The 19,368-nt window shown below is 31.6% G+C and overlaps 2 protein-coding genes across 2 annotated transcripts in view; one reads left to right on the forward strand and one right to left on the reverse strand.

Annotated features, from left to right (window-relative positions):
* The first annotated feature begins 989 nt into the window (after window positions 1-989).
* Window positions 990-2,479, forward strand: LOC131845137 (uncharacterized). The gene is made up of 4 exons (XM_059194175.1): window positions 990-1,060; window positions 1,182-1,317; window positions 1,922-2,071; window positions 2,258-2,479. Exons 1-4 carry the CDS (start codon window positions 990-992, stop codon window positions 2,477-2,479), a joined length of 579 nt encoding a protein of 192 aa, XP_059050158.1.
* Window positions 2,480-3,391: 912 nt separating this feature from the next.
* The window catches only part of LOC131845085 (TRPL translocation defect protein 14-like), a 28,240-nt gene continuing 12,263 nt past the window's right edge, over window positions 3,392-19,368 (reverse strand). Inside the window, exons 5-9 of the mRNA XM_059194107.1 lie at window positions 11,126-11,254; window positions 9,678-9,814; window positions 6,384-6,931; window positions 5,795-5,985; window positions 3,392-5,178 (exon numbers count right to left, since the gene is read on the reverse strand). Of these exons, the coding sequence (XP_059050090.1) occupies window positions 4,874-5,178; window positions 5,795-5,985; window positions 6,384-6,931; window positions 9,678-9,814; window positions 11,126-11,254 (1,310 nt within the window). The 3' untranslated portion in view covers window positions 3,392-4,873. The remainder of the gene's footprint in view (window positions 5,179-5,794; window positions 5,986-6,383; window positions 6,932-9,677; window positions 9,815-11,125; window positions 11,255-19,368) is intronic.

Consider the following 19,368-nt stretch of genomic DNA (forward strand, 5'->3'; position numbering starts at 1 on the left):
AAATGTAGGGTGTACAGATGAAAAATTTAAAATACTACTTAATAATTAACTTATTAGGAAAATGTTATACGGCTATAAATATATTAACCAAAAACTTAAAATCCATTAATATGACAATTGTTATTCCTAAAAAAACGTATATCTCATCTGGCTATTGAAATTGTATTGTGCGTATTCAATAGACGTCACCATTACTAATATTGCAATGTAAAATACACTTGATATGTTTGTAGGTGCATTTCCATATTATTATAAAGTTTCACAATATTTGTATGTTTATAAATGTATTTATGTTGTTGTATATATATTTTTTTATTCTATGTAGGTATATAATTAAAAAATGTCCATCAAACAATAAATGCAAACCATCATTACAAAATCCGTACAAATTAGTGGGGTAAAACCTTTAGTCTTGCATTAGTCTTTTTGGTGTTTAGTGCTACCTAATACTTTTTGTTACGTAATAAAAAAGTAACAAATCTCACATATTGGGGACTAGAATGTGAATTTCTGATAAAAGGGAAGCAAGACGGTAATTGGCAATATTGTATCCACTGAAGCCAGATTTTTTTACAATATCGGATAATTTGCAGAATATGCACGTGTAGAATATAACTTGCCATTGTAGGTATGGGGCATGTTTTCAATACCTTATTAAAAATAAGAATACAACCTTTCCGGATAAGAGGTGTGGAAAAAGCTATCTCAAAAATGAGTATCACCAATCCGAAAATTTGGGGAGGATGCAGTTACTTATCTGGCAACATTGTCCATTTTGTGTGTACCTTGAGTCCACAGCCGTAAAATATAAACAAAAAAAATACTTTTGTCAATACTTGTCATATTTTGTGGTTGTTTATGGTATTGATTGTAGAATATCGAATTTTTTAATATTGATTTTATCTATATGTTCAATTTGGTTTCAGTATAATTAAATAACTTGTAAAAACAATATCTTTTTATCGAAATCTTTTGGATATTACTATAAAATGAATGCACTGTTGGATTACGGTACGTCGTCCTCCAGTGATTCAGAAGATGCACAAGAAGATACAGACAAGCAAGTATTGAAAGATTATATATTGGTTTTTCTTTTCATACATATTGCCAATTCGTCTGCAAAATAACTGGATAAATGTGGAATAGAATAGTATTGTAATATTTGTATATTATACTTACAGATGTCAGGAGAGTACAAAACCCAAATTACCTAAACCAGCTCTTGGAGAGAGCAGTTTACAAACTTCCGTATTTTCCAATCCATTTGTTGAAGCAGAATTAGCTAAGGCCGCTATTTTAGAGAAACATGTTAAAATGGTAAAGTTGAATTGATATTGACTTGTTTATGATCTATATTAGCTGCAACTTAATTAATTTATTAAAAATATTCATAAGGTTCCAATGAAATCAAAATATCTATTACAGACTCTTGATAACTAAAATCTAGCATGAGTTCTGAGTGCTTTCAAGCTAAGATGAACTGACAAACTCGGCTCTTATTATCTCTTGGTCAATAATTTTATTTCTGGATACAGATATTGCACTGTTGTATAAAACATTATAAGTAATGCGATTACTTGGCAGTTTAAAGAACTTAAATTCTTTTATTGCTCTGCCCAACCCTATGTATTTGTTGCGGGCAACATGTATAACACAACTAATATACTATAATTAGTGTTTAGTTTGCTGAGCAATTAATTATACATAAATTGTAAAGTTGTCCCAAATCCTAAAATATTGAAGTTAATATTTTAGGACTTATAGACAAAATGTTTATAACATTTTGTCTATAATTTTAAACCATTATTATAATTATGTTGACCAATTTAGCAAATACAATAATTGTAGTAATGCTATATGTAAACAATACAGGTATCAAATTTAACATAAAATCGTCAAGTACATAGGCAATGACTGTAAGGTTCCAGGTAAAGACAATACACAGATGATAAATGGGAAGAAAATCTGTTGGAACTACAGGAAAGGAAGGTGTCGATTTGGTCACAATTGTAAATATGCCCATGATTCTGATATTCAGAAGACTGCAGAAGAATTAGAAATCGAGAAACAGGTATTGTGGTAACATTGTTGTTAAAATCATTTTATTTTTCCATTTATATTCATATAAATTAGATTGCAATTATTATTATGTTTAGATTTGATTGTAATTTACAATACCTAATAATATTGCGGTTGATGTGTTTTCTGCATCTTCATATTATTTAATTTTTTAAATTCAATGTGTTACTATTTACAGAAACTCAAATCAGTTGTATGCGAGGGAGCAGGCACAATGACATCTACCCCACCACCCCAAATATCAACGGACATGATATCTCCCACTGATGATGCAGTTTGGGAAGGAACTACAGAGAAAAAAAAATTAAAACGACCAGGCTTGAGTCAGACCTTAGTCCCAGGAAAGAAAGTTATGAAAATGTATAAGGATCAGAAAACCAAAGATTCCAATAAAAAATAAATGAATATCTTATATTTTTTTTACTTTAAGATAAACATTAATTATCAGCATTTCATAAGAAATTGAAAATAATACCAGTTAGATTTGTTGACTTTATTTACTACCACTCTTAGCACACTTTGTTCGTATGACCATTTATAGATCATCATTTCTTGATGATGATCAAACGAAAACAATAAATCATCTATATGTCGCCATCTATTACATGAATTGTTGAGATTGATTTTGGCTATCTGGCATTACTAACCAGGTTCTGAAAATTCTTGTTGGATAATATCATTCTAACACCAATGCTGATGCTAAAATGATGTTATGTTGCAAAAACGGGAAAATGGGACTTTGACAAAGGAATAAAAATAAAAAATTATATAACTATAACATACACCACCTATAATGTTTTATGGACATGTAACTGTTAACTATATACCTGAATCATGGATACCACAAAGTACAATGTGACGCTCCTTGCACATTTAATTTAAACTGTCACCAATATTGACTTATTGCTTTGTTTGGGGTGAATATCCAAAGGTTATTCTGTTTTTTATATTTAACAGATATGCCAACTACTACATACATGAACAGTTTTATGGACACAACCGCGTGGTATATACGCATAATGTGTTTACTAACACTTCTGACGACTAATCATATCATATCCTGATAACTGTTATACCTCTGTACTCTGTACTACCCTATATTATGAAATTATAGGGTATTTACTTCAACCGGAACAGTTTACAAAGCAAATTGTTTAGTGGATAAGATAGGCGAGACAGAGGTACCCAACTATCCACGCAGAAGAAGCATCTACTTTTTCTGCATTGCTAAATTATAGGATAAAAGTTCACTATAGGTAGAGCCTTTGGTTTGCGCGAATACACGCGTATTTTGTAATAACAAAAACACTAGTTCTGTTGATGCATTTTTCTTTATTAGAAAGAATGCCGAGAGACACTTAGGTACTTCCAAATTTTTACATACATTTCCAATAAGCGCCTACATATTAGGTACTTAGAAGTTTAAATATTTCACAAGTTACCAGAAAAAAATAAATATCACGTGGTTTACAATTAGAGCATCTGTTATTTGATGCCTGATGAAAAATAAAACGATATTACTCATTTAAAAAAATATCTCTCTTGTCTTTTCGGTGCAATTAGCCTTAAAAATAGTAATTTGGCATTTTCAGTGTTACAATATGCTTAGGTGATAGATAAATAGTTCTTAATAGCTCAGTTAATAGTACACAGCCATAAATAATGTTACCGTGGACTTTTGCCAAAAGCAAATAATATGTACAGAATTAGCTTCCGTTAAGTGTCATTAGCTAGCAATGTTTGAATACTTTGCAAAGTACATTTTTACATAAACATATGTAATTCACATAAGTACAATAAAATTTACTTTTAACACAACAAATTATGAATATTGCAACAACATCAATGTGCACATTAAATTCTATATTTTTAATCAAAAATATATTTCTTAGCACACAAAATTCGACACTAAAAGGCCACTAAAATGTACTGTAAATAAATAGGGTAACCATTGCTCAAGCTTACAAGACTTGTTTACAATAGGACCCTAAAATTAATTAAATTCTACGGCGACACGTGACACGACATCAAGAACATTTTATTTTAAAAACCACCACTCCACTACTTTTTTAAAGAATTTATAGTGGTGTATTTTCCTATCTTACAGGTAAATTACGGTTTTGTTAGTGAAAACAATATAGTCACGGTTAAAATATATCGTTATCTAAATGATAACTTTGAAGTTGAACGTCACAAACAATGCAGTTTATATAAAAATAACATCAAATAATTTAATGTATAAATATCCAATTCATTTGTGTTTAACAAATCTTGAAAGTGCATCCTCATTATTATATGATAAAATTATGTTAATACAGAACATACTGTAAATGTAAATTCCATTAAGTATTCCAATTTTATTAAGTACTAACCCTTGGTGTAAAGTGTTACATGTACTGAATATATAATAATTCAGTTTTCAAACATACATTACTGTGTGAAGGCACAAACAATATTTAACTATTTTATACATTTTTGTAATATTTTGTTAGTCCAATAAATATTAATGTAAGTCATAATAAATTAGTCCATTAATATGTTCTATATATTATTATGTCACAATTGCTATAAAAATATATATCATTTGCAATTTTACAATGATGTGAATATAATAAATACAATATATTGTATAATTCATCTGGACAGGCAGAGATCGAGTGTTACGAAGTACAATCCTATGACATAGTCTGTTTATTCATTTTAATTTTTAATATTAATATGAGCATAGAAATGTGAACATTATTGATATTACAAGTGGAATATTTATATCTAAATAGTACCAATCAGTTGTTTTTTATGTCTTAACAGCAACCTTGGCTATCTTTGGTGTTCCGAGATCTTCTATTCTGTGGTTACTTTGGAAGTTTTGTAGCTCCACCCCATGTGGCTTGCCATTGGTGATGTTAGCACCGTTAACGTGCCCGTGGCCGTTCGTGTCGCGGTGTCCGTTGACATTAGGATAACCCCCGGTTTTTCTTGACCCGTATCCGTTGACTTTTTCCGAATGTCCGTTCACTTTCTCGTCCGAGACGCCATTCACCTTACAGCGGTGATCAGGTTTACTATCACTATGCCCATTCATCGACCACTTAGAACGCCCTGATAAACCAAAAAACCTCGTTTAACCCCACACACTACAGTTCAGACGACATTGACGTAATTGTGTTGTTAGTCCTGGTTAAATACTAAATAGGAATGTTCATTATAAAAAATAAATTTATATATCTTGAACAATGTTAGTCCGTATTAGTGGAATCATCGGTAGAAAGCAATTCAGAGTACTTATGTCCAAGCTTAACAGGTTTCGAATCTGGAAAATTATGTTTATTTTAATATTCCATAAATTCCCGATAAACTACAATTAGCTGACAAAGGAGACTACAGTGCGGGACATACACATAGAGTGGTAGAACATCCAAATCTAAATATACACATAATGAGCAGGACAAAATCTATTTAATAAATAAAAAACTACACAAACTAGGTGCCTAAACTAGACTATCATACACAATTACGTCCGTGTCAACATCGTAATAAATTTTACATGCAGAAAGAGGGTATTTGAATTTGTTACATGAAGACAGCACAATAGTGATTTAAAACAAATAAGATCTCATAGTTTAGTAAGTAACTAAAAGAGAAAGAACAACACTATTTTTATATGAATTTTATAATAACCAAGCGTAATCATACGCAAAGACACAGTAAAGCTTACCGTTACTGTCGGTGCCGGCATAATACTTTTTTGACGTCTTCCAATCTTCTTTCAAGGACAAGTTGTACATAGAATAGGCTGGATCACCTGTGACTTCTTTCTCAATCGTCAGGAATTTTGGCAAAGACTGTATCAGGGTATCCTGATCGTACGTGGCGCTGTACGTTTCCAGCAATACCAGACCTCGGCACCTGAAATGTTTTATTAGACCAAAATTGATTAAACACACATAGTGTTACCAAATATTAAGTTATCATGCAAAATTCAGTTGATTCTTGAGAATATTTTTAAAATTGGCTGAATAAGTCTGAGCTAATTTACAGTAATCAATAAAACTTAATTTTATAAGGAAATGAAATATATATTAATGTACATAATATATAAATTGATTATACTTTTAAAAGAACAATTAAATATGTTAGAAAAGTTTGAATTTGCAATTAGTGTCTGATTGTCTATTTCGCGAAAGTGCATCAGCGTATAAATAATAAGTAGTTTCAATTCAGTTTTGTTACGCGTAATCACTCTTATTTGAATAAAGTAGCAAGTTCCATCTCCATATAAATAGTTCTTAAAACCAAATAATCACCTAGGATGTGTGGGTTGCCTATATATATCCAACTGGTAGTACTGGTTGTTGTAGATAAAACAACGCCGCTTCTTGAATATTGTGAAGTGTGCGTCGTCACGCTGCGGCAGCATATTGAGATAATCTCGATGTGTCAATTGTGTTCTTACTTCGACTGACTGGCCGTTCGTGGGATGGAATTTTCTTAAAGTATGAATGTATGACCAGTGGCCTTTCTGCCCGCGTTTGCGGAGCCTGACTTGGGCTTTACGCAAATCGCTCTGCAAGTAATTGTGTACGACGTCGAAGTCTTGAAATGGCGGGAACTCCGTGTCAACAGGGATAGGCGATTTGACAAGGAACTTGCGTTTCTTCGAGTTCACGTTGAGCCTGTCACCGGTGTCAATACCAATTTTCTGGCAAACGCAGGCAATGAGTCGGTTCATTTTCTTATCAAAATCTGTGGAGTTATCGATTACGTCGAAGTAGGGGTGGCCGATCCATGCCGCGGCCGCGTTGTAGTCTAACTCCCGGGCTAATTCAACACCTTCTGAACGGCATGCGTGATCCTATAAGTGAAAAATAAAGGAGATATATGAAGAGCCTCTTATAATTATTATATCCTTATAATTATATAATAGATTATCATCTATTAGTATACAAAATTGCTTAAAAATCGGCAACTTCTTGGTAATAATACATTATATATATCTCTTGGATATGGTAGCAATAATAACCTACATGATTCGTCATTGTAACTTTTCCACCATGATAGCGCTTCGACGTAATTGTTTATAACACAGTAGGTACATAGTATTTATAACACAAAGCACAATAATTCTACAGATATACAAATTATAATTAGCACTCAATTGTTAAATTTATTGTTTTTGATTTCAAAATAATCCTTTCTTTGAATTCAACAATGATAACCAAATTAGCACGTCATATCTAGTTTTGATTGCAAATCTAGTATAATAATTTGTTATAAAGATATAATTAAATGGAATATTTTTAAATACAAATTATTTTATCATAAATTGTTTATTTTTATTGACTTTAAGCTATTGAGTATACAATAATAAAATGTAACAAGTTTACGCTACGATTACGTTAGAAGTTATCTATAATTTTACGAGAAGTTTATTTTTTTCATTCTTTAAATAAACATTAGTTTAAATTAAACAAGCAAGAATAGATTTGGGGCTGTTAGTTTATTGATTCTGTTTCAAGTGCCAAGTCCTCTAGTTACTACTATGAAATGTAAACTAAAATTATTCAGATTTTATACCAGAATCCTACGACCGTTACATTGTAGTAAAGTACTTAAACAGACACGTGGTTCTGCAATTGAGTTGGAATGCATTAGATAGATCACGTTTTTTATACACGTTTGAAGAAATAAGCAAGCACGTGTTTTATGCCCAGGTAGAAAGCTCTATTATGTTTAAGTTGTAATGCTACTTTGTATTGGTAGGCTACAAAGTTTATTTTTTATTAAAAACACTATCAATTTCACAAGGTATTCTCGACGTTACCTTCCATTCCCGTGGGAATTCTAGTAAATAATTTGATACGTCAAATGCGTTGATTATGATACGTGAGTAGAATTCCCTAGCCTTTGTTCGATGGAGGTCAGAGCAATATATTAGTTTCCTAATAGTATAATAATAAGTTAAATATATTTACACGACTATTATCCTAAATGGGGTAAGTCAAAATCATTGACATTAATGAACTCATCGCTTCATTAGACGCGCCTATATTTCGCTCGGTATAATAGAATCAAACGAAAACAAACTTAGGAATACATACACAGGATCATAATAATAAAACAAGCCAAAAGGATATCGCCACAAAAGAAGCGAAAGATATTATTTAAAAAAAAAAATAGAAACAAATGTAGCTGAGGCCGAGCTTACCACCCTCTCAATTAGAATAGTATGTGATAATTTTAAATGTACTTAAATCAAAATTAATTGCTTTCTACATCGTAATTGTCATTTAATAATCGCAAACTGTAGTCGTTACATAAATTAAATGGGAGACCTAGTGGCATAGAAAGCGTATTTAGCTGCATTTCACATTAATTATCTATACAAACAAGCTAGATTCTGGCAACATGACAAATTTCTTTTATAATTACATTTGTACATTTTTTTTACATTGTACATATTTAAGTATAGAATTTATTAAAACTAACAACTATACCGAGAAATCTATAATCCTCCAATCGTATTTACACAGCGAATGCACTGAGGGATTAAAAAACGATTTGTTACGAAGTAACTCGGAGATATGACAAAATAAGAAAATAATTAGAACCGACATGTAAAAGGAGAGTAGGCAGGCAAAGATAGATGCATGGAAAATATAGTACGACGATATCAAAGATGTAGCAAAAAATAAAATGAGGAATAGAAAACCATGGAGCAATATGTAGTCACACGAGGAGCAAAATTAAATATATTATTATTTGAAATATTCTTAAAAAACTGTAATTATATGGGAAATAAAATTATATATTTGAGATTAGATAATTCTTAGTGTGTCCTAAGTCTTGTCTGTCCAGGCGTGGTTCAGTTAGAATTCAATTACATACGACTGAATGATAAAATCTTGTAAATGAAAATTATATTTATAATAAGCGATGATTGATGCAGAATGATGATTGCAACTACACGCAATATTTTTTAAATTATCAATCTAGATTTTCATCAATTACTGAAACAATCTGATCGGGTTTTTTCTTATCATATGTGCCATTTTATATAATATTTAATTAATGTTACATAATGATTAACGCGTTATCAAAATTCACATGTTTTGTTATTATGACATGTCTTTATAACAGTATCGTGTTTTGTTATTGTAGACATGATAATTTTAATCTAACAATAAATTAGAGGATAGTGTTTGATATTATTTAATACATTAATCAACATTGTCTGATACTCGGGTTGATTAGAAAATTCGCAGTTTCTAAACATACGTAACGGAAAAACGTACTTTTGTATTGTTTGTAAGATATAGTCAATAGGAAAAATACAATACAGTAATACAGTAATAATAATGATACAAATACTTTTTATATCGCGATCGAGTATTTTATATGTATATGCATTGCATTGCTTTGGGTTTTTCTCGATGTACATTAAGTACTGTACCACATAATTCTATTCACGGAAAATAGAATTATGTTGGTATTAAATATAAATAGGTGTTTCTTCAACATGACAATAGAGGTACGGAAATTGTAAAGATAATAAATTTTCGAGCCACGAATATATTTAAAAACAAGTGCGCGACACTTACTTCAGTGGAATAGAAGTCTTCAGCGCCGTTGGCTGCTGACACCATATGAACAATATGGTTATATCTGTTGTCACGAAGTTCCACGCTGTTCCAGTTGTTTGCCGCCATCATTGTTTCCCACTTCTCCTTTGATATAACTGAAAATGTAACAAATTAATGATAACGATGTGACTTTTTTATCGGGCTTGGATGACAACTGAGCTGTATTTGTTTTTTAGAAAGGTGTATTTGATTGATGTATGATTTCTATGTTAAGGAATAAACTCAAAAACTACTACCACTACTAATACCAACTACCAATTATAAAAATTAATGCCTTATAAAAATACTACGTTACCGGTCAGTAATATTTTATTAGAATAAAAATAGGGATATTATAATATACCCTGTATAATATACGTTATGTATATGTACCTTAAATAATCTAACACACACAGTATTAAAAATAGTCCTAAGATATCCGTCATCACCTTAGAGATACTTACGAAATATGTACTAAAACATTAGATTATACTATTAGATAATATCGCGACTTCGCTGGGTTGATCAGTTGAAGTAATAAAGAGCATACGGTTCGCCTGATGATAATCTACGATATAGCTCATAGACGATAGAACATTTGTGACATAACAGGCAATAAACTAAAAGCATCACTCGAGCGTCGTCGACTCATTATGTAGTCGCGCTTCCGGCCCTCGTGTGATGAAGATCTTGATTTGCGCCCACACATTTTACAGTTTCCAAGATGCAAGCTTGGCAACAGAATTAATAGGGAAGATAGACGTATAAAAGAAATAAAAAGTGTATAGAGTGGGGTTTAATTCATTATGTACCGCTCCGACTTACAGGTTCAGATCTAAGCACACAAGAAAACGTTGGCAATAAATTCATAAATTTTATAATAAATAATGTCGACGATAGAAATTAATGTAATCGAACCAATTTAATACGAGATACAACGATAGGCTCACCCTATATTTAGTTGGTCTCAATTATGTCCAAACAAATCAAGCTATCAATTACAACGTCATATGTTACGTTTACTACAACGTAGATAGTTGACTATGCCTGTATCCTATCTCGGATATCCTTTTATTTCTTTACGCACGCAAACTAGCAAACGCCCCATCTGATGGTAAACGATTACCTATATAAGCCTATGGATACCTGAAATACCAGGGTTAAGGTTAAGGTTTCTTAAGGGGCGGCAACACCTACATGACGGTGTTGCCGCCCCTTAAGAAACCTTAACGTACCCTTTAAAAACCCCATGATGAAGTGTCACGAGAAAACCTTGGTAGTTCATTCCACAATATAAAGTATGCTGGAAGCACCTCTGAAACCGTCCTAGACCACTTAGGTGCAGTGTATGGAGATGAATATCGAGAGGTGCGAGGGATGTATGGATGAATTAGTTATAACATGAGAATTATCTGTTCATTACTTACATGCACTGGCGTCCATCGCTCCACGGTCACATATTATGAGACAGTTCCTTTGACAAGTCCTACCCAGTTCGAAGAATGTGTTCTCAATCTGTATCATAGTCTTCAAGAGGTTCTCTTGAAATTTAATAGCTGCAACAAGAGATTTATTTTAAGATAAAGTTTTCTATACTCGAATCAAGAGAATTTCATGAGCGCTTTTGAATTTTCTTTGAAGTGTCAGCCTGTCTGAGTGATGGGTTCACTGCATAAACAATTGCTGGCAAGTTTATATTGTCACTCAAAGACATCATGCTTAAAACAGTCACAAACAACTGGTTTTGTATGAAAGCATCGTTGCAAATTCCACAAAATATTGAATTTAATACAAATTTCTAGCTGAAGTTTAGTGTCAAGATGATTGGCTACACGTACATCAAATAATAGAAACCTAGGGTTTATTTAATCAGTTCGTATCTTTATACGGTATGCGGCTTAATTTGAATCCGAAATAATTTGTAAGTAAATTATTAGGGTTTTTTGTGCGATATATGTGGTATAATAGATACTTTTTATAGACCAACGTCATATTTATTATTCATCTAGCTGTTGATTGACATTGTAGAAAAACACGAAACTATGTCACTATATTCGTAACATATTAAATATAATAATAATAATCTCAGGACAATTCACACAGAGCCATCTAGACCCGAGTTAAGCTAGCTAGAGCTTGTGTTATGGGTACTAGATAACTGATACATATACATAGATATTTTTTTTTTGTAAATACATACATATTATACATAGAAATATATTCCTCAATTACTGTATTTTAATACAACAATATACACTCTATATATATCTTTATAAAAAAATGACTCTGTTTAAAAAAATATAATAGTCATGACATTAACAATAATATATTCTCGTTTTTTTATAGTTGTTTTACTTTCCTATTTTACCTATTTATCTAAATAAAGATAAAATAGGAAAGTACAACTATTGAAAAATGAATTCGTGACAATATATGTAGTGTGTGTCCGAGGTTACTAGTAGTTATGTCTACGTTTTTTCTATTTTATAAGTGACATATTATGGTGAACAAAAATAGAGGAACCAACAAAAAATAACATGGTGTTTAAATAAAAAACATCTCTAATGACAGTGCGTGAAATCACATGGAAAAATAACAATCTTCTAGAACAATAACCTAGTGTTAGTTAAATTGAATTGCCGCCAAAAACACGCCGTGCCAGAGTAAGCCGGCTTAATTGGGAATTTTTATTATTTTGTCGAGGACGATGACGACAAATGGTCATTTATGTAAATGTGTTCAATTACTATAATTATTTCGCCGGATAAAGAATGACGTCACAAGCGAAGTAGCTAAGCGAATGCGGCAAATATAGGGTTGCCATTTGAAAAAACAACAAATGAGAACACGAAACGCAAAAACGCAAATTTAGCTATCTTACTCTATCGAATATATTAAGATATTATAGATGCTCAAATTTTATGACAGGTACATTCCTAGGTATGTGAGCCTTTTAATCTATGTCACAAGGTGTTTATTAAAACTCAAATAAATAGAAAATTGTTAAATAAAATAAAATATATAACGATGCCAAATATAAGGCTGTGTACGTGTATTACCTACTGAATGAATTACTAAAAAAACGTGACGACGTATTGCGGAAATGAATTTGCGAAAATGGTTCCACAGTAGCTAGTAATAATATTTAATGAGTGGAAAAAATAGCAAATAGGTGCTTCCTCGGAGTAAGAGATAAGTAAATTAATAATCAAACAACATGTATTTGGCATTTAAAATACAGACATGTTAATGCATACACAAATAGTAATTGAGGAGCTTTCATTACAAAGGCGTAGTTACTTATAGAGATTCATATAGTACAAAATGAAGATGCTTCCAATGTCTATAGGTAAGCTTAGATCTCTAAACTACGCAACTGCTTTTAATGCAGATTTTAGCAATAGAGTAATTCAATAGGAAGGTTTACGCGTTTAATTGTATACCCGTGCGAACTTAGGACAGATAGCGGGTTTAAGTAGCTAGGTATATAAATGGATAACAGAGTTTTAATGTATTTCCTTCCTGCTTAAAATGTAGAAACGACATAATTTTTTTTGCAGTGTGTATTCAAATAAACGAAATTAAATAAGCCGGAGAAAACATATCAAATACTATATGTAATTATCACTCCTTGACAGCATCTCCATGACTAGACTAATAACTCATCCACAGTATTCTGTTAGAATACCATTTGTCAATTAATTATTTTTTATTATTTCGCACTGAAGCCCGACCAGCCGCCGCGTGAGTTACACGTGTCGTGTTAGAAACGAAGGGATTTGCCTTGGTGGTTTGTTTAAAATTACTTCAGTATTTTCATTGGAACCAGTCTGCGAGACGATACCGATTCTCATTGGATTTTATTTTCAGACGCTTGCCAATGGACCAGTGTCACACACATTTTCCACTTAATTATTATTTTTTGCGAGCTATAAAATCAAAATAAATTGCAATATAAAAAAACTGATGTCGACCGACTATTTGTATCGTGAAAGAAAAATTTGAATCGCAAGGTGCCGATTGAAAATGGCATTTAACAGGCGATGAAATAATGTACGAAAATAATTTGTAACATATTAAAACCGCAAGCAATGTAATATACACATTGCTTGCGTAATATGACCAAATAATTATTTATAGTAAATTTTCTTCTCAAAAAAACTTTCGACTAATTGTGTAGTCTTTATAGGACCTCATAGAGGCTTGTATGCATTATTAAAAAAATGAATATTTATATCATTACATGATATTATTTAGTTCTCAAGAACATTAAGTCAGAATCAAGATTTAGTACTTTATTAAATTGTCTTATACACAAATTTGCTTTGACTTTGTCGGTAATAAGTAAACGTTACTCTGTCACGCAATTCTATCAGTAAAACAGTTGGATATTTTTATATTAAACTTCCAACCCATAAAGAATCGACCTTATATAAAGATGTCATAAGAAAACAGTAACACTGGAATGGATAATGTTACATAATATATTATAACAGTAGATATCTCATTGAGGTATCCGTACACTCAGTTTACAGTGACATATAATAATTTAGAATCATATTGCCAGTTGCTATGCATTGAATGCTTCACTGTTAGCAGGCTAAACCTTGGGCTTAATCGTCTAATTAAGGAAACTGCTTCGATTCCTCAACTGAGATAGATTGTCTGAATAAGGAAATGATATATACATTTGTAGACCTTATCCTACTCACAAAAAGAATTACTATTTTATTTGAGAAAACTGATATATCTAATCATGGTATACATTACATGTTACTCAAGCTGACCCAGGCAGAAGATGATCAAATCAATTCGTTCCAAAATATAGAAGATGACGCACACAACTACAAGGTGTTGTTTTACCAGTGGCTTATCTATGGAAATAATAAATATGTAACTGATACCCGACTATTATTAATATTATTACTAATATAAATTATACCTTTGTTAACGTAACAGAACCCAAAGTAATAATTGTTTTTGTCCTCTAGTCTGTGCCTTTGTTACGCTAATCTCACAACCGGCTTATCCGATTTGTATGGGTTTTTAGTGTATTGCGGTAAGCTTTACTTGAATGTTCGTGTTTTTTTTGTTCCAATAAAATTACAAACAAAGTTACGAACTATTTATTACTCTGAATTCGCGGGCACAGTTAGCTATAAATAAAACCAATATTATCAAATTGTTGCAACGATACAGGCGTCCTCATGTGAATACAAATAAACAAACCTCTTGACTTATGAACACATTGATATTGATTGGAGACTGAATCGAGTCGGGATATTGAATGAAAATTGAATTCAAGGTTGTCGCTATTATTTTCTTACCAAGGACGAGATGTTATATAAAAACTTTTATAGCTGCTAATATAACCAAATCCCTCTTGGCCTCTTTATGCGTAGTAATAATAGGTGTTATCTAATTGGTATTTTATACACAAGACATTAAAGCGTTCATATTAGTTCTAGAGACCAGTGATTCTTAACCTTTTAGCGATGTCAATTGTCAAAATTTATGTCACGATGTGAACCACAAACTGGTTGAGAATTACATACAGTACCTAATTATAAGTCATTAAGGGATTGCTCCTTCTATAAATATAATGTATATTCTATATATAACGTATAAACATTTTCAAAGACAACATTTTTTTATACCACTGATCTATGAAACACCGAGTAAGAACAACTGGTTAAGACTTTAAAATAATATCAAATTATTATCAAGACTACAAAATCAATAGTGTAGATACAAAGATATCTTTGTATCTATAGTATACGCTATCGTAAATCTCCAGATAAAAACGTTTTAATGAATGATACGGAATGGCGCGATATACTTGATTGATAAAGCATGTCGTATTGTCTGTCGATATCGGAAATATCGTAATCCAGTTACAAATGTTTACAGAAACCAAACAAATCGTGTGGACATACAAGGACGTTATTTAATATCCGATCTGAACACCTGATAATTTCGATTTGGATTCCAAATTTAATGTTGTAAAACTTGTTTAGAACTCGCTATCGTAGGTACCTATACGCAGGGGAATCATCTACTGTCTTTATCTTTATATTCACTGGGCGATTTCAAATGTGATAATTTAAAACATTTCTTATTTATTAAGGTATAGAACATTAATATACCAATAGATTTTTTGTGTAATTGGAATGGCAAACAAATAACGACCCATCGGCAGGTAAGTGATAATTGATAACATGAACAGCATCATCGAAATCACAACGTCATGTAACGCCAGCAGTACATTCACAGCATTGCCAGGTGTTATAACCAATAATTTCATATCTCCCATTTCAACTGAAGACCAGTTTATAAAGTAAGCTGCTTGGCGACTGAAATTGGTGAAAGAGCACGCAGACGACATATAGAATACCTCGGTAAAAATTATTACTGCAACAATTTTAGCTGTATAACCAAAAAAATGATAATCCGTGCAGACGTAACATGACATTTACAAATCATAAATTAGTTATTGATAATGAGGAAGTCGCGTGTTTTATTCCTACGTCAAATTGAACTTTCGTGCGCTCAACAAATTTGCATTGTTCGTCATTACAAGACAAATTGTTTACTATAGAAATATTTATAGCATGGCGACATGATGGGACTACAAATAGCTAACTATTATTTTAAAGGCATAACCACAGTAATAACATTTTCATAAATTTACATTTTACTAGACGTATCAGGAAGGTCTCATAAATCTTCGCTTTATTAAATATTGTAGTCATATTTCATTACATTTCATTTTTTAACACTATTTTATATATATTATTATTATAAGTTAGTGTTTAAAAATAGCTATGAAAATATTGCTAATCAGCTATTAGGCTGCATGGCTATACGTTACACGGCTGTTTTGCTGTAGGTACGTATGTTAAAGTTTTGTGATGATGTACATGAAGCACAAAATTGCGCAAGTATTTATTATTTTTAAATAATCGTAGGACACTTGTGTTTGCAGTTTGGCATCTGTCCATTAGAACTACAAAAAGGGCAGTTTCTGCTGTTATCAGTATTAGCAAGTAATAAACACGATATAAAAAATCACCACCACAACCAAATACAGACGGAATGTACGTACGTGCCTTACGTAAGCAGAATTATATGGCGGGAATTCAAGGAACGCGCTGTATACGCAATCATATCAGAAATACTACAAAAGGCATCCTTATCTTTGTTTCAAGTTTTATAATTTACCAAATTATGTTGATCTAACAATAGTATCATGCTATGGCGGTGGTATGGTGTTTATTCCCATGCTAAAGTTCAAAATATATTATTATATTTTAGCTTTTGGCAAGTGTAGGTGTGGACATTGCCCAACACGCCTCTTGTGACGTCAATGTACAAGACTCATTTAACGCCTTATTCATATCCACGTTAGGTATGGTAAGATATACTACATTTGTCACAAAACAAAACACAAATGCTTTATTGTGTCATCAATGAACCAGTCATCATCTACTTACATCTCTGCCCATTTGAATATCTTTTATGATAAGAAAAAGCAATAATCGTCCATTATTACATAATATTATTTAGGTAGTTATTAATTAAAATGTTACGAAATAGGTTAATTGGTTTGTAAGAGATTATTACAAAAACGTATCTATATTTGTATATTCTAGAACGTTTTCTATAATTAAAAGGATTATGATAACAGCTTCATTTAGAATTCTGCTACGTTCGTTTACAAGACGGTGTGGGGTACAGTTGGCTTCATAAACATTTGAAACTGTTGTCATTCGTATAAAGTTCGTAGTTTAGTATTTTTATATAGTTTCGTACTGTTCTACTTTAGAACTTCAAGTCATCAAATTTTCGTAAAAAACGTATCATATACTTTTTCAATAAAAGAACTAAAGATTTTTTTATATTTATTTGATAGTAAAGATTTTCTTTTATAAAATTACAATGTCTTGTTAAGACTTTGTTAACAATTAAGAATGTTTATGCTACCAATCAAAACAGAATTGATTATAATTACATTTATTTACGTAGAATTTCAAGATTCCTATACAGAACTATACACACAGACAATGCACGATATATAAGTAACTATTGAGGTTGTTGGCACTTGGTGCTCTCAGTCTACTCCGTAAGAGGCCTGTCATGAAAATAGAATGAATAAATAAGACAGGCGTTATTTAATTTGTATACAAGACGCGCAAATTGGCTTCTGACATACCAATTTGCTAGCTGCAAATATCCAAGTAAATCATGCGTTTGCGAGCGGAAACTAGTATAAACCAGCCGAAGCCGTGTCATTGAGTTGTCCAACCAATATGTGGAGAGTTGATTTACACTTCAAAAAAATATTAAAATTCCGCATGCATTCCAAATAAGCATATTACACTTTATTCATCGACAAATTGAACACAATGCTAGACTAGAAAGTAAATATATTAAAATACAAAATCCCCGGATACGGCTCTCAATTATTTGACACTCGTTAATACCCACATGTGCTCTCTAAAACCTTGCTTTTGTCTTTAAAATAGATTGATACTTAAAATTAAAATGTACAACTAAACTGGACTATTTAAAAGCAAAAGTTGCATCACTGTAAATACATTAAAATAAATACAGTAAATCTATATAAATAAATGCAATGGAATATCCATCATTCTCGTGACACTTCGACTTCAGACTATATCAGATAGTGGAAACTCCGATGGGCTTACACCCAAAAATGACGATGAATGATCACTAAGATTAGTATATAATGCTTTAGTGTGGCATGAGACATATATCTGTAGATAGACAACTCATTCATTGTACTAAATAAAACCTGTTACTGATAATAATAAAAACCCTGAACAAGCGCCATCATGTCCCAAGCTGAGCAGAACTTCTATTATGGGTACTAAACAAATATTTCTTACTATTTAAGCAACAAATTTTCGGAATATCTCTTACAATAACCCAATGGACATAGCGTAACGACCAAGTTTAAAATTTTATATGAAAAATTTAGTAAGGTTAAAACAGTATATCTTATCTATACTAAAGTGCTTTACAGAAAACCCTTCACAAAAGTGGGTGGCACCTAGGTGGGAATGTACCCTTTTGTGAAGGGTTTTCTAATCAATCAACTTAACGTTGTGATTAAAATACATTTATTTAATAGATTGTGATTTCTAGATTATTCACGTTTCTACATTATGTAGTCATTTTTTAAAGTACTACACTTTAAAAAATGACTACATATCCAAAACATCTTATTTATTGATTTCTAATATTGGATTTCTTGATTTCGTACATTTGTTGAATTGTCTCTGATGTAGACAAAAAATGACATCATCCCACCAAAAATACTAGCCTAGCTGGCATAGATAAATAAAAAGCGATACCTATTCATCTTGCTGGACACGACAACAAATGAATGATGGAAATATTATAGAACACTGTGATACAAATTACAGCAATATATTAGCGTAACACTCAACGGGTGTTACAATAGATGTTTACATGTATGTAACAAGAGGTGATGACAAATAAGCGAATGACCGTACTGATGCCAAGACAGAGAATATAGCTCTAAGGTAAAGTGGCACGCTGCACAGTGGGAACTTTGACTCATTTTCATCTCATAAATCTATAACTTCTGTATTAATAAAGATATGTACATGATTTTTTTTCCTGA

This window comes from Achroia grisella, unplaced genomic scaffold, assembly GCF_030625045.1.
Source record: "Achroia grisella isolate CSIRO2021 unplaced genomic scaffold, CSIRO_AGI_Agris_v1 utg452, whole genome shotgun sequence".
In the NCBI taxonomy this organism is placed as follows: Eukaryota; Metazoa; Arthropoda; class Insecta; order Lepidoptera; family Pyralidae; genus Achroia; species Achroia grisella.

What these genes read in the sequence shown, in the direction of transcription:
- LOC131845137 (XM_059194175.1), top strand. Translation starts at nt 990, where the DNA reads ATGAATGCACTGTTGGATTACGGTACGTCGTCCTCCAGTGATTCAGAA. An exon ending in TAGAGAAACATGTTAAAATG is followed by an intron (nt 1,318 to 1,921) that starts GTAAAGTTGAAT and finishes AATGACTGTAAG; the next exon opens with GTTCCAGGTAAAGACAATAC. An exon ending in AATTAGAAATCGAGAAACAG is followed by an intron (nt 2,072 to 2,257) that starts GTATTGTGGTAA and finishes TACTATTTACAG; the next exon opens with AAACTCAAATCAGTTGTATG.